The sequence below is a fragment of the Harmonia axyridis genome, chromosome 3 (genome assembly GCF_914767665.1).
Source record: "Harmonia axyridis chromosome 3, icHarAxyr1.1, whole genome shotgun sequence".
NCBI classification, from domain to species: Eukaryota; Metazoa; Arthropoda; class Insecta; order Coleoptera; family Coccinellidae; genus Harmonia; species Harmonia axyridis.
The window spans coordinates 37,507,357-37,522,705 of record NC_059503.1 but is presented as its reverse complement, the minus strand read 5'-3'; the positions used below and the strand labels follow the sequence as shown (position 1 = coordinate 37,522,705).

The following is a 15,349-nucleotide window of genomic DNA, read 5'->3' as shown; positions in this document are numbered from 1 at the left end:
GGATCGCTACCAAGGGAGATGCGACATGCACAAGATGGCAGACTACTGCTGAATTTAAAAAGCGACTCTTTAAAAAAAACATACAAGAATGTCGCGGAAAAGAGGTTTTTGAAATGTTGAGTGACTATTTGATTTCATCAATGTTTATTTTTTGTTTGTAAGTACGACATAATTTGTATAACTAAAATAAAAATTTCGTATTTCTTTTGTTTATTATTACACTTACGGATTTGAGTGGATTACAAATAGCGCTTAACTTGTTCTATATACTTATTCACAAAACGGTACAAAAGGGGGGCGATTTTCGAAAAGGCGCGATAAGTTTGGACTTTTTTCGACCGTTGGGAGGGGGGTAGGACGGGAGGAAAAGATATGTTTCGAAAGGGGAAAGACGGAATTTTGTACCATATTACTAAGTAATATTTGTTTACATACTTCGAATTTGGGAACAAGCTAAACGCTAAACGTATTTTCCTTCGGTCCGTTCGGTCATAAATAGTTCAAAATTGAAGCGGACGTTCTCAACATCTACTTATCTATGGTTCTCAATACTGAATTATTCATAGATTGTTTCATATGTGTATAAGTAGTACAGATTGTAGAATCAGGCAGTATTAGATGGTCGATCACAGTTGTTTTATTAAATTTAACATGAATGAAATTGAAAAATGAGCCACCTTGAATATTATAGTTATTTTTACAGAGCTCTGTTTACAAACTAAAAAATCTTTAAAAAAGTCACATTCTAAAAAAAATTGAATCATTTTATCATGCTTACAATAAAAAAAATTAGATCTGTTTTCGAATCAAATGTTCAAATTGTTCTCCATTGACTTCCATACAATAATACAATATCTTGAATGTAAACCGTCTCTAATATGGTTCAGCATAATTCGAGTTTTTTGACGATACTCATATTTACAATTCGTTTTCAGGCTGTCACAAAAATAATTTCTTTTTTCTTTATTTACATCTCCTTCACAGAATATGATGACGAGTTCTTACCAAGCCCGTCTCCTTGAGTTTTTATCTGAATATACACTATTTGTCGTATTACAAGACATTTCATCTATGAATAATTCAGTATTGAGAACGCTCGTTACATGCATTTTATTCGAAGCGTTAGCGTACACGAGCCACCCCGTATATTTCTTATTCTATAGTGATTGGAAAACTTTCCCCAGGTTTTTGTGACTCAGCCTGAAAATTTGGACCAACTGCGTCAACGAATTTTAAATGAGTATCGTCAAAAAACTCGAATTATGCTGAACCATATTAGAGACGGTTTTCAGTCAAGATTGTATTATTGTATGGAAGTCACTGGAGAGCAATTTAAACATTTGATTAAAAAACGCAGATCTATTTTTTTTTATTGTAGGCAAGATGAAATAATTCCATATTTTCAAGAATGTGATTTAAAAAAAATTTTTTTAGTTCGTGAACAGAGCTTGATGAAAATGGGCTTGTTCATTTCCATACACCTTTGTAAAGAGGCTTCCAAGACCTTTCATATGAAGTATCGTTTAACCCCTCCCTCCTATTCAACTTTGAAGCGTCGAAACGCCCGTCTTAGGGGTTGCTTGTTCAAGCCTTAAATATACGTCAAAAGATCTCTCCCAAACAAAATTCAAAGTGTTTTAGGAAATTTTTACAATCTCTATGGGATAAGAAATCTTGGAGGTGGCTCGTCTGAGATTGAACACCCTCTATGTTTTCAATCAGTCTGTATAAAAAAATTGGGTGGACCCAACATCTCCGTCTTCTGTCTCGTCGTTGCTTCCGTCGGTATAAAATCACCGTTAAAACTGTTTCTACTTCCATTTTTGACGAATGTAGAATTCAAACTGGCAACGCGGGTTCAAGGATTGACAAGCGCGCACAATGTGAACAGTATACAAATTCTAAAAATTGGATACTTTGACTAAATGCAACTATATTGAGAAAATCAACAGAAATGAATAGTTGCTATGTTGTCACTAAGATGTCTAGTATTTTGGACATCTTAGTTGTCACGAAGAAAATTTTAGAATTGAAGCACTAGCAAACATAGTTTGAAAATGAAGTTATTTGAATACAATAAGCTCACCTCAAGACCTACAATTTGATTTTAAATTACTGAGATTCGGTAAAGCTGTGATAATTTAAAGATTCACAAAATAGTCTTGTTATGAAATAATACCAAAAGACCCACTAAAGATTGCTTCTACAGAACATTACTGTATTCTTCTTCAAGTCACTCAATTTACATTGAAACTCACCACTATATATTGAAATATATTTTATGGGATTGAATACTTCTATTCATTTTCTATTTGTGTTTATACATAATAGTTTCCAATATGGTTTAAACACGCTAAACATAAAAAATCATTTCTGAAATGTTTTATTATTAAAGTAATATTGCCTAACAAAGCTATCATAATAGCAAAAAATTAAATACAAAAAATATGATGGAAATTTAAAATAGAATAAAATGATTCCTTAAATAAATAAAACTAAAAATAACAAATCTATTAATATAAGTACCTACTTCATCTCTGTCTTGAATACAACTTTATGAGCAGATGCCATATGAACGTTCAATTTATATATTTTGGGGAAAGATAGTTTACAAATAACACAGACATGGGTGTTCCCATGCATATCTACACTTCCATTTGACTTTTCATGCTGTCTCAAAATATGCTGTGTTAACCTAAACTGAGTGTAAGCACCATAACCACATTCCATACATTTGAATGCTTTTTCACCTGAAAATATCAACTACAATGATAAGCAATACAGTCAATGATATCAATTAAAAAAATTTGATTTCTTTTATTCTTACCTTTGTGGATTTTGATGTGTCCTGTTAGAATACTTTTAGACTTGAAGGCTTTCTCACAGTAGGGACATTGATGGGGTCTTTCATCACTGTGGCTCTTTGAATGTTCAGTTAAATGACTCTTCTGCGAGAAAGATTTGCCACATTCTGGGCAAAGATATGGCTTTATACCTGAAAAAAAAAAATGTTTTGATTGACTGCTAAGGCAGAAAGTAAAACAAAATCAAATATTCAAATCAAAAATACCTACCAGCATGTTTAGTCATATGGAGTTTCAATTCAGCAGGTCTACAAAATCGTTTTCCACACAACTCACAGACTTCAGGTTTTTCTGTGTGTCCAATCATGTGAGTTTTCAATGTACTCGCTCTACCAAAAGTCTGAAAAATCGAATTTCAGTCCCAAAATTTCTTTTATCAGATTTTACATACCTTTCCACAAACACTACATACAAATGGTCTATCTGTGGAGTGGATTTGTTCATGTAGCCTCATCTGAGAAGGAGATTTGAATTTTTTGTCACACTGTTTGCAACTATATAATTTTTCTTCATGAGTTCGAAAATGATTTCTTAATTTAGACTTTGTACTGAAAATGTTAAAATTAAAATTGAGAGTAGGAGTATTTGAATGGATTACTAACTCGTAAGTTTTCTTACAAACAAAACACTGAAATTCATTTGGATTCTCAGAAGTGTTTGAATGATAAAGATGAGAATGTATAAGTAAATCTTTCACCTTTCTGTTGCAGGGATGACAAAAGTTAGGCAAGGATACTCTAAAACAAAAACAATCATAAAACTCTTCTCCCAGTTGAAATAATAACAAAATATTATATTTAACACGTTCACTGTGATACGTATCCCCGGCGGCATGTGTTGTGTCTTAAAGCTAGTGGAGCATCAAAAACATAATAGAATTACTCCAGTGCAATACCCGATACCAATATTCAATATATAATAAGTTGTTTTGTTCTATATAATTGTATAATTATCATGACACATGATTGTGATGCCCATGACATTGTTTGTTGATTAGAGGGAGTTCGAACAAATTTTTACACATGTATCCTCACAGTGATCATGAATTGCCGCCAGGGGGTTGAACCACACATAATCTGAAATGGGCAGAATCTATTGTCGCAATGAACGTGTTAATATTTTTTATCCTAAGTCTCCTAGGCTTCTAGGATACTTCTCAAAAGCTTAAAATTTTTGAATTAGGTTATTTGGTTGTGTTAAGTGTAGGTTTTGTTACTGTCTCCCATCCCAATTTAGGCACAGCATTGTTGATTGTTTACTGAACAGCTAAAGATTGGATGATCCCATGAAACCAGAAAATTTCTTTCCTGACCCAATGTTTAATCTTCCAACCTTCAGAATAGAAGTACGGGATCTTAAGTAGCATTACAACCAACATGACATATATATTTCAATTTTTTTACTTTGGGATATTAAATACACACTTTTCATCTTCAGGTATGAAGCCATCTAAATCTTGCATAATATCCTGATTAAATTCCATCTGTTCTGATTTTATCCTATTTCCATTAATAACATCTGAACCTTCTTTATTATTTTTACACTCATGTTCATGTAATCTTTTTTTATACTTGAATCTCATAGAACAATTATCACACTTAAAAGATCCATGTTTTGCAGCATGCCAACTTAGAGTTTTTGAATCTGCAAAAGCAGCACCACAGTTTACACATTTGTGAGGTCTCTCATCTAAGTAAGGTTTTTCATCAGCATGAGCTCTCAGGTGAGTCTGAAGGCTGTCCATTCTCATGAAACCTCTTTGACAGTATGTACATTGAAAGGGCTTAGATGCTATAATAAATTTATATTATATACATTGTAATAAACCTCACGCTGAAACTTGGTTCAACTAAATATAATTTAAAAATTTTACCTAAATGTGTTTTCAAATGACTGACATAACCTGTTGGTTTCGAGGTTCTTGAACAAAATTTACAAACAACATTTTCCATATCGGCATGAACTTTCTTATGCTCTTCTAAATCTTCAACTACTTGACTGCACATAAAGCACCACTTTCCTTTATATTCCCTAGAATTCACATAATAGATATTTATGTATATATAAAGATGATTTGATAAACCTACTTATGAAAGTTAGCTATGTGGGTGGCTAAAGCAATATAAGAAACGGTTTCAAGTTGACAAAACATGCAAGTTTTTTGATATTTATGCCTATGATTCTCTCTGAATTCTGCAATCTCTTCTAAAACTAGTTTAGTGTCAAACTTTTCTGATTTGACTTTTTTCTTATCTTTAGTTCCTTTCTTGGCACAGGTTTTTCTTATTTTTTTTTTCTCAACTTTAATTTGAAAGTCTGAATCACTACTGCTGCTAGTATCATCGTTATCTGTATCATTTGTTGGTAAATCAATTTTAGCTTCTCCATCAGAACTTTCTATTTCTTCATTATCATTTTTAAATTGCTTGATTTCTTCCTCAACAGTGTTTTTTCCAGAAAGATTATCTGTCATTCGCCGAAGTCTGTCCTCAATCAGTTGATTTGACTCTAGACAAGTTTTTTTGAAATTATAAGAATCAACAACATTTTTACTGCAAACTGTACAAATATATGATGGATATAAACCCTTCCATAGTTCCATATCCTGAAAACTTTCTGTTTTGAATTTAAAGTTGAATCATTTATTTTCACTAATGAAGCATAAATAGTGTAACACAAGCTGTATAAGAGTAACCAGCTGAATAGAAAATTTCTTCAAATCAGCAAACTGTGTTTTATTTGAGAATTGTACCTCTAGATTTGTAATATGCTTAAACATTTCTAGAATGCTTATACATTCATGAACACTAGAGGAATCCAGGGCTACCATTTCGTTTGTATCACTCAAGCAGGCCCTACAAAGCTTCTCAAGATCTTTCGAAGTGCTTCCCATTTCGATAGATAAAAATATTATTTAATTGTTTGAAACTTTTAATTCAAAATTTGTATAAATACAGTTTCTGTTTTAGGTTGTTATGTTAGAAACATCTTTCGACAGGTAGAGTTTGCGTCATTGGCTTGTCATGTCAGAGCAAAAATAAACGGAGACCAGCGTTGCCAACCCAAAATCTTGAGATTACCGTATCAGGGACAAGAAATTACCGTATTTGGGACACTTTTACCGTACACAGAACCACAGAAGTACATAGAGAAAGAGATAAACAATTCTTTCTATTCTATGGCCATACCTAACCTACAAATTGTAATTTAAACTTGTCAAAATTTAACTAAGCCCTAAATCAAAGATTAGGGAGAGAAAGAAAAAATGCTTTGTCAAATTAGTGGAATTTTTAATTCAATTGAATAAACATAATAAAATGTACAGAAGAATATATACATAAAAATAAGTAATATATAAGTAATCTTAAATGTGAATCATTATTCATTGCATAGATTTCTTAGTTTTTAATTTTTTGTATTCACTTAACAAGCACATTTCTTTCAAGTCATCATCATATCTTCTGTTGAATTTATTAACAAAGTTTGCTTTCAACTCATTAGCAAAAATAATATGAGCATCTTTGGAAAGGTATCGTTTTGATTCACATATCAATCTTGAGATATTTGTTCTATTGGTAGCCTCGATGGGTCTTCCTTTGCAAAAACAGTTGGGAACTTTACGCCTAAATATTTTGCACTTCAAAGAATTGATTTTAGACTTCATTCTTTCAATTCTCTGGTTGGTTAAGGGGCTCAGCTTACTACCACTACGTTTTGGGGGTGGCCGAACTGCTACTTGCTTCTGTAAAACCTTCTGATTCCATTGTAACATCTAGAAAAAAGAAAAACATTTTCATCTTATTGCATTTAACACTAATTTGAATTGATAATTTCATTCAACAACTTCAAGTAACTAGACTTACAAATATGATTTGCATTCATGTGTCCTCTTTTCAAAAATTTATATTTCAACCGTCTATGACAAATTCATCTTCATCAACTTCGATACTAGAACTAGAAGAATTAGAATACATATCAATTTTGTTCATTCTTGCATACATATTCTGAGTAGGTGTAAAATCTACGCAGTTACCATCTTTTTTCACACACTGAGACGTTAATAAACAACCATTGATTGTATTAGTCATCAACTTATTACTTGATTTTGTTTTAACCAAGTTTATTTTACTGAAGACTCTTTCGCATTCAGCATTTGAGTGTGGAAGGGATAATATATTCAGTACGAACTGTGACAATTTCTGGAATTCAAATACACCCATTTCATTTGTATATTTTTGGAGTTTTCCCCAGAATATGTCAATGTCCTCGTTGATGTCTATTTTTTTTTCTTCATCAGCAGTAAAACGGTAATCTGGCAGCAACCTCCACTGTTCATCGATTAGTTGACCTTCACTACTGTCATAAAAACGTGTCATATTTTGGAGCAAATGAGCTAATGATGGGAACTGCTGGTATATCTGAAGAAACTGCATTTTTAGGCACAAATATCTGCAATTTTGGCAAAATAAAATTGTCGAAATCATACCATTTTCTAATTTCTACACAGAGACATGAGTAGAAAAGCTGGCATCTTTCAAAAAACATTTCTAATAACTGAGGCATTTCTGAAATAATGGGCTTAGAAATTTCATTCATTACATCTATGCCAACATAAACATTTTTCTTTGGTAAAAACCAAGTTTTGTTAGACGGATCTATTTCAGATATTGCAGTTTTTGTTACGTATTGTCTTTCCATGTAGCATAATAGAACATTTCTATAAGCTTCCTCCATCATTTTATGCAAATACGGCAGTACTACCTTATCTGACTGAAAATTTTGATTCAAATTTGATATTTTCGGTAAATTATAATTGAGATGATTTTTACAGGTTGTTATTTTACATGAACATAGAATGTTGTGCTATTACACAGAAATAAAACTTCTTTTTATCGATACATTACAATTTCAAAAGCCACTATTACAATGAGCTAAAAAAAAAAAATCGCAATTGAAATTACGAAATTACCGTATTTTGGCGTACGGTAGCCCCTTCGGACCGTATACCGTATTTGGCATCAATTTACCGTACAAATACGGTAATTACCGTACGGTTGGCAACGCTGACGGAGACGATCAACCAGAACCACAGACTCACAGATCATAGAGTAAGTATATAGGGCTGGGAATCATGAATGAATGATTTGAATAATCGAATATTCATTGAATAATTATTCGAATAATTGGGTTTTGCATTATTCAAATATTCACTGAATAGTCGAATATTCAGTGAATTGTTGAGTATTCACTGAATAGTTGAATAATCAATGACTATTTTTCTATTCATGAATGATCAGTGAATAGTCGAGTATTCACTGAATAATTTTCTATTCATGAATAATCAGTGAATAGTTGAGTAATCACTGATTATTCAGTGGATAGTATTCTATTCAGTGAGTATAATTGGATATTTATAAATATTCGTTACTATTCATAATTATTCACTGGTGATTAGTAGTTACAGTCCATTCAGGAATTATTGACATCGAAGTAGGCCATGAACGTTTAGTCGAGGCTTTATTTCTGGTTACAAAAATATCACTAAAAATTGCTATGATTCATCATAGAAATAACCAGTTTAAATTATTTTCATCATTTTTGTATCCGAAAGATCCTGAATTTTCAAAATTACGATAATTACGAAGGGACGCATACAGTCATGATTTCATAAATTAAAATTAAGATTATATAACGTAAAAATATAGAGAAATGCTATATCATTTTAAGGAAATCCAATGAAGAGATATCTATTCATTTAAGAGTCGCCCATGAAAGATCCCATTGAAGATCATTAAAATATGCATATTCCTTTTCACCAAAGGCTCTTTAAAAATTGTTGCATTACTGATGGACCCTGGATACCAACCTGCTTGCAAAATTCTTATGAAATAACTCTTATGGATCATTTTAACTGTGGTGTCTAAACTGGTGAAGAAAACAGAAAAAACTGGTTGATAAATTTAAATAGTGTAGCTTAGTGAATGGAAGAGCCATATCATAATAAGACAGAAATAAAATTCAAAGAATCCATTTAGTACATGAAAAATTTTGACATCACAGTTGTACTGTAACTTTCAAAATTGGAACCAATTTATCAGCCGATGTGTAAATTGCTTTCTGAAGTCACTATTTATTGAAACTGTTCATGACATGAATGATTGATTTAACTTGTATGAAAAATATAGGTGCTATTTGTACTCGAGTTTTCTGTTTTTTATTGAAATGCTTTTATACTAGTTTCTATTAAATTACATAAATTATTTTGCCCATAACAGCTTTAACTCACTCACTAAAAGCATTTTTGCATGAAATTATTTTTAATTTGTGAATTTTAAAATTTTATTGCATTCTATTATTATCTTCAAGTGGGTAAGAGGTGAAGAAATTCTTCAAGTTACTCTTCTGAATATATTTTTCTATTAAATACTCAGGAAAAATTCTATAAAGCAATTGGAATTTATTAGATTTTTGGATTACTCATTGAAGAACAAAAAACAGATGTAACAATACTTAATTTCAATATAGAATATAAATAAACTATAGATGCAATGCCAAGACTTTGTTTAGCAATCCAATAATAAAATAATTCTCTCTATAAGATTTATATAATCCTCATGATCACCACTGTCAAAACAAAACATCCAGGTAAAAATCCAAATATCCAGTATTCAAAATAGTGCTCCTTCTACTTTTACCCTTTAATATAGGGTAGATGCACTGGTTCTCGACCAGTTAACAGAAACATCGATTTCGAGCACGATTTTTTCACACATAAACTTATCAAATTTTAATGGTGTTGGTGTTCATCGATTCTTTGGCGAGTTTTAAATGATTTGTCATCTAATTTTAAGCGTTCTTTCCGCATTTAACCTTTGAAATATGAAAACATATAGAAAATCTCAATAACCTCGGTTCTCGACCACGCCGCAGAGTTCTCGACCATTTTTGTGTTAGTTTTCGACCACTAAGAATAGTGGCCGCTCCACTTAAAAATTTTATAAAAAATTTTAGAGCGAGATGAGTGATTAGTTCTTACTTACGTACCGTACCATCGACATCACTACCTATCACTCAGATGGGTTTCAGATGAGGTAATCAAGTAAGAAACACTCGGAACGTAAAAAAAATTATTTTGCAAAAGTTTCCACTTTCTATAAATATTTCAAAATAACAACTCATACAACATTATTTGGTTATTTTGCTCCTAATATCTATTTAGAAACTAATGAGTAAATAAAATATAAAACACCGACCACCAGTGGTCGAGAATTAAGTACAATCAAATTGGTTCTCGACCGCGAATAAATAAAGGGTAGAAATAAGTGTTTCAACGTTAATTCGGTGGTCGCAAACTAATATTCACAAAGTAGATATATGAATGAATCAAGGTATCGAAAAAAAACGAAAATGATCCAACAGAAATATATCAGTTGAAATGAACAATTATTGAAGAAACATATTGGTTCTCGACCACTTTGGTCGAGAAATAAAAGATACAAATTTTCCAATACCAGTTCGCGACCGCCGAATATTAAACAAAAAAAATATACATTTATTTGCTTTTTGATTGAAATACACTCGAAAATATATCTTATAGTTGATATGGAACAAAATATACACACATAATTCATTTGAAATAAGAAATAATTACTATTTTCTGGTCATATATCACAAAGCACTTTTCTAAGAGAGGACGAGAAAGAACCTTCCTCTATGATAGACGATTATAAACTAATTTTTAGCGCGAAAACTCTGACCTATACCACTACTATGCAAACTATCTTGGAAAGGTAGAATGGTACCGTACACGTACACGTACCGCGAAAATATTTTGCACTACATGATATATTTTTATTATTATTTCATCTCAAATCACGGAATGGTCGAGAACCAGTGCCGGTCGGCTAACCAGTGCATTTACCCTACTTGAAAAACATTTTGTTTACTTTCTAGAGTCCACTGTTGAATAATGCTGGCATTTTCAAATAACCAAGTTTCCTCCAGATAAATGAATTTCACATTTTGTTGCAAATATTCTCTGTATTCACCATAAAATCGTTCTCAACTTATTATTATATTTTTCTGTTTATCAATAAGAATTTTCCTTTTATTAACTGTTTTGAACTTGTAACCAATTAAGTTTATGTAATGTTGTCTTTGATTGATTAAAATCCAGATGCTTTTTTTGGTCAAATTTCATCCAAGCTGATATATTGATTGCTTTTGGCTCGGCTTTTGGTAACAATTAACAATCAAATCATTCAATGATTCTTTGAAGGTGAAATCGTATTGCACAGGTTTTCTTCCACTAATAATCCAGGTTGTAATGACTTGCCTTCTTCTTTTTTCAAACAGTACTGTGAGAAATACTCAAATTAACTAATCAATGTGTGTTTGAAATTGATACAACTTTTAAGTTTCAAAATTTCTTCGATCAAAACAAACTGAAATCTAACCTCCTGTCAATGACATTGCCAATGCCAACCCGAAATCTGCAATTCAAAATGTTACTGAATGAGCCAGTACCAACTTAATTTCGATTTTCCAAAGCCACCCGGGATGTCAATAATTCCTGAATGGACTGTAGTTGAGTAATTAATCAATTGTGAAGTTACGAATGAAAGTTTGAATGATCACTTAATTCACTATTCAGGAATTATTAAAACAAGGTTTTGTAATTTACTATGGACAAATCGTTTTATTAATATTAAAATTACTGGAAATTACATATATTGAAATTGAAAGATACAATTGAATCAAAATTATTTATTCAATAGTAAAAACTGGTATTCATCCAAAGAATAAAGAAACATGAATAGAATTGGGATTTTATCAATAAAAAAATATGAAAATGGAATATAAGATTCTAACACGTCAATTAAGCAATAAAGAGTTCTAATATTAATAATATAAGATTCTACATTCGAAATCTAATGCCGTCTTTTTAATCGATTGCAAAGTTTTTCATTTAAAACCTTGCTTTCCTGTTCCGTATGCATTGCTATTTCTAGACATTACTCTATTTCAGTGATTAAATATTGTTTGATTCTTAATTGCGAACCGATGAATCCTTCTTTTCTGGGTTTAAAAATGTACACACAGAAACTGGAGTAGCATCCTTCCCTAACAAAACTGTATCAGAAAAACATAGTTTTTGAATCTTTCATAGAATTGAACACGTTTTAATGTTCTCAGAATCCGCTTGATCATTGAATATTTACTCAATATTCATTGAATAATCAGTTATAATATCATAAGAGCATAGACATATTTCGATTATATACCGAGTCAATAGAGCGCCACTCGAGTGGTGTTTCGCGAAGTAAGTCGTATAATCAAAATATGAATAACATTTTCAATTTCTTATTTATTAATAGATCTACAATCGAAGTGCTGCCTTTTGAAGAATTCAATGACATTTCACTGAGCTTGACTTTTATTTTGGCGAACGTCCAATTACGTATCATTAAAGCATGAGTTTAATCAGTGAATATTCATTGATTAATCACTGAATATTCATTGAATAATCATATGAATAGTTGAATATTCATGACTACTCAAGCATGAATATTTGTTTGAATGAATTATTTGAATAATAGAATAAATTTTGGAATGAATATTCGAATACAAAAAGGCGAAAAAGTCCCAGTCCTACTTCATACCACAGACTACTAGTAACTGTAGTTAGTTTTTGTTCATACGGTACGGCTGAACGGCTCCTACCCAAGAACCACTCAAAATTTGTCCGATTTAAGCATAGAAATATAGTATTATATTATATTTCTATGGATTTTAGGAACACTAGAGTGTATGATCTATCTGTTCTGTGAAAATCGCACTTGAGTGTAATTTGAATCTATTATAGATGGAGTTTCATTCGAATTATGGAGAATTTGAAATTTGGCAAAGATACATAGAGCTGAATTTATGAAGTTTGGTATGCAAACGAATATAATTGAAAAAAATATTCCTGAGGTAAAAAACATGTTTTTCCTTCACTAATACTTTACGCATTCGATTTTTTTTCTCACTTAGTATAATGGGCATTCTGGAGTTAACCGGACTTCATAATGGAATTTTATGTTCAGAAAAAAACATAGACCAATCAAAATAATATAATAAGTCTATGATGAAAAACTATATTCCGAAAATCATTTCTTTCGATTCCATTCCATTTGCGAGATATAGTTGAAAATTACATTTTTTTATGGAATTGTTTCCTTTAACCTCAGGAATCTTTTCGATTGAAATATATGTATAAGTCAAAGACTCACCCTGTATACAGTTCTGTGGTCTCCAAGGTGAAAGACTCATTAATAACGAACGCCCAACAGCTCCTGACTTCACTTCAGTGCTTTCCTCTTCTTTTACATAATCTGCTTGAATTTCCTATAATTCTTACATATGCACAAAACTTGGAATTGTTGTAAAACCGGTCTGATCTTGTGTATATTATGAATTTTCTATGGTTTTATAATTAGGTACACTTTCAACGCGAAATTATGTATGCACAAAGCTCCAAATTGTTATTCTTTATATACCCGCAAATCTTAACCAAATCGTACGCTGGTTCTGATGATATGAATAGTTTGAATATTTGCTAAAGCTATTTTTTTTTATTCTTTATCTAAACTCAAAATCTCAAATTCGTTGGTATTGTGGTCACGGAGGCATTGAGTACCTCCCTTTTTTTATCAATTCAATTGAATTTTTTATGGTTCTGGTGACGCGATTGAGATGGAATATTATATGGAGCTTTCACATAATAGAATAATTCTATACGTATTACTCTGACATAAAATTTAGAAAGTCAGGCAATTAAAATTGATGATTTCACGATATTGAATATTTACAAAGATCATAAATCCCCATTATGCATAATCTAACTGTCAACCCTTATGGCGCTAGGTCATAAAACTCTCATTACAGACGACTTCAATAGCAGGAATACCCTATTGAATTGCCGGTCAAACAATAAAAATGGAAAGTTGCTACAAAATTTTCTGAGAAACTCAAACTAGAGAGAGAGAGAACTTTATTGACTACACATCAAACGGCTATCGACCAAAGTCTTCCAGCCAGTAATTTACATCTCGATTAAATACATTTTATATAAAAAATTAAGTAGTTGCAATATAAATACTATTCTAGGGATAGCAAGTGTTCATAAAGTGGGAGCGCTGGTAGTTTTGCCTTTTCAGTGGTTTCTCTATTATAGCGGTGTACTAGTGGTTCCATAATATTTCTGTTATTTTGGTTTTTGATAAATTTCATGCCCAGCCTATGCAGTCTCGTCAGTATTGGCTCCACTTCTGTTGTTTCATATAATAGAGTGTTGGAGGGGTTGTGTAAGGGATTGTTGGGATGTCTCAATTTTGTTATCTTTCTAAGGCAAGTTCTTTCTGCTATTTCCAGGTTAGGTTAGGTTTTTGTCGCATTCGAGAATATTATGCTACCATATTCCAGTAACGGTCTGCATATCATCTCAAACTATATTCTGAACTATCCTCATAATTCATATACTTTCTATCCAACAAGAAACGCAAATCCTTCTGCAATAGATCTGATGCTTACAAAGAACTTGTCGATAAGGGAACCATTGCGATCAACGACTTTGATTCAGACCATCTACCTGTATATTCTATAATCTCAAATTCCTTTCAAGTCCATTTATAAACAAAATTATATCTACTCAACTGACTGGAAAAAAATCAAAGATAAGTGCAACTACTATATAAAGTTAAATCATCAAATCAATTTCATACCTGAAATAGATAAAGCTGTTAAAAATCTCACAATATATAGATATTTAAAAGAGCTTCATATATCCTCGACCAACAAAACGACCGAAAGTAACAATTATCCAGAACTTCCCACTAATATAAGAGAACTGATTCCAAATAGAAACATAATCCGAAAACGCCTTCAAAATAATTTCGACAATAACCTTCATCAAAAATACAAGGAAGTAGTCAACTTAATAAGATAGTCATTATCTTCTTCAAAAACTTGAAGATGGGAAGACCTGACTAGAAATTTGTCAACAAGGTCTCTTATTCAAAGACAAGAATAAAGCAGATCATATAGCCGTGTCATACGCGGAAACCCACGACTCCACGAAATCCCTTTCAAATACAGAAACAGTGAATATAGTTGATATGTTGATAAAACAATAAAATCTTTTTTGAAACTTCCAATAGTCATACCAGGCGAAAATTTGACGTACCCTGCGGAAATTAAAAATATAAAATCTTTGAAAAATAGAAAAGCACCGGTTGAAGACCGTATCAGCAATAAAACTTTAAAAAACCTACCACGAAAAGCGATTGTTCAACTAATGAATATTTTCAACAGTTGTCTCTGGCTAAATTATTTCCCAACCTCGAGGAAAAATGCAATAGTTCTTCCATTCCCAAAAGCATCAAAAGATCCAAAATTTGCTATTAATTATCGACCTATTAGCTTACTACCAACATTATCGAAAA

At 31.6% G+C, this 15,349-nt stretch overlaps 1 protein-coding gene across 1 annotated transcript; it reads right to left on the bottom strand.

Annotated features, from left to right (window-relative positions):
- Positions 1-2,369: 2,369 nt before the first annotated feature.
- On the bottom strand, positions 2,370-5,903 carry LOC123675682 (zinc finger protein 260-like). Its single transcript, XM_045611135.1, has 9 exons — positions 5,617-5,903; positions 4,952-5,469; positions 4,738-4,895; positions 4,289-4,655; positions 3,467-3,601; positions 3,256-3,412; positions 3,075-3,204; positions 2,828-2,995; positions 2,370-2,750 (listed from the first exon to the last, which is right to left on the bottom strand). The coding sequence occupies exons 1-9, from the start codon at positions 5,755-5,757 to the stop codon at positions 2,527-2,529; spliced, it is 1,998 nt and encodes a 665-aa protein (XP_045467091.1). The 5' UTR covers positions 5,758-5,903; the 3' UTR covers positions 2,370-2,526.
- Between the last annotated feature and the right edge of the window lie 9,446 nt (positions 5,904-15,349).

Excerpts from the sequence above, each read along its gene's own strand:
- LOC123675682 (XM_045611135.1), bottom strand. The coding sequence starts at position 5,757 with ATGGGAAGCACTTCGAAAGATCTTGAGAAGCTTTGTAGGGCCTGCTTG. Across the intron at positions 4,896-4,951 it reads CACATAGCTAACTTTCATAA|GGAATATAAAGGAAAGTGGT; the intron begins GTAGGTTTATCA and ends TGTGAATTCTAG. Across the intron at positions 4,656-4,737 it reads TCATTTGAAAACACATTTAG|CATCTAAGCCCTTTCAATGT; the intron begins GTAAAATTTTTA and ends AATTTATTATAG.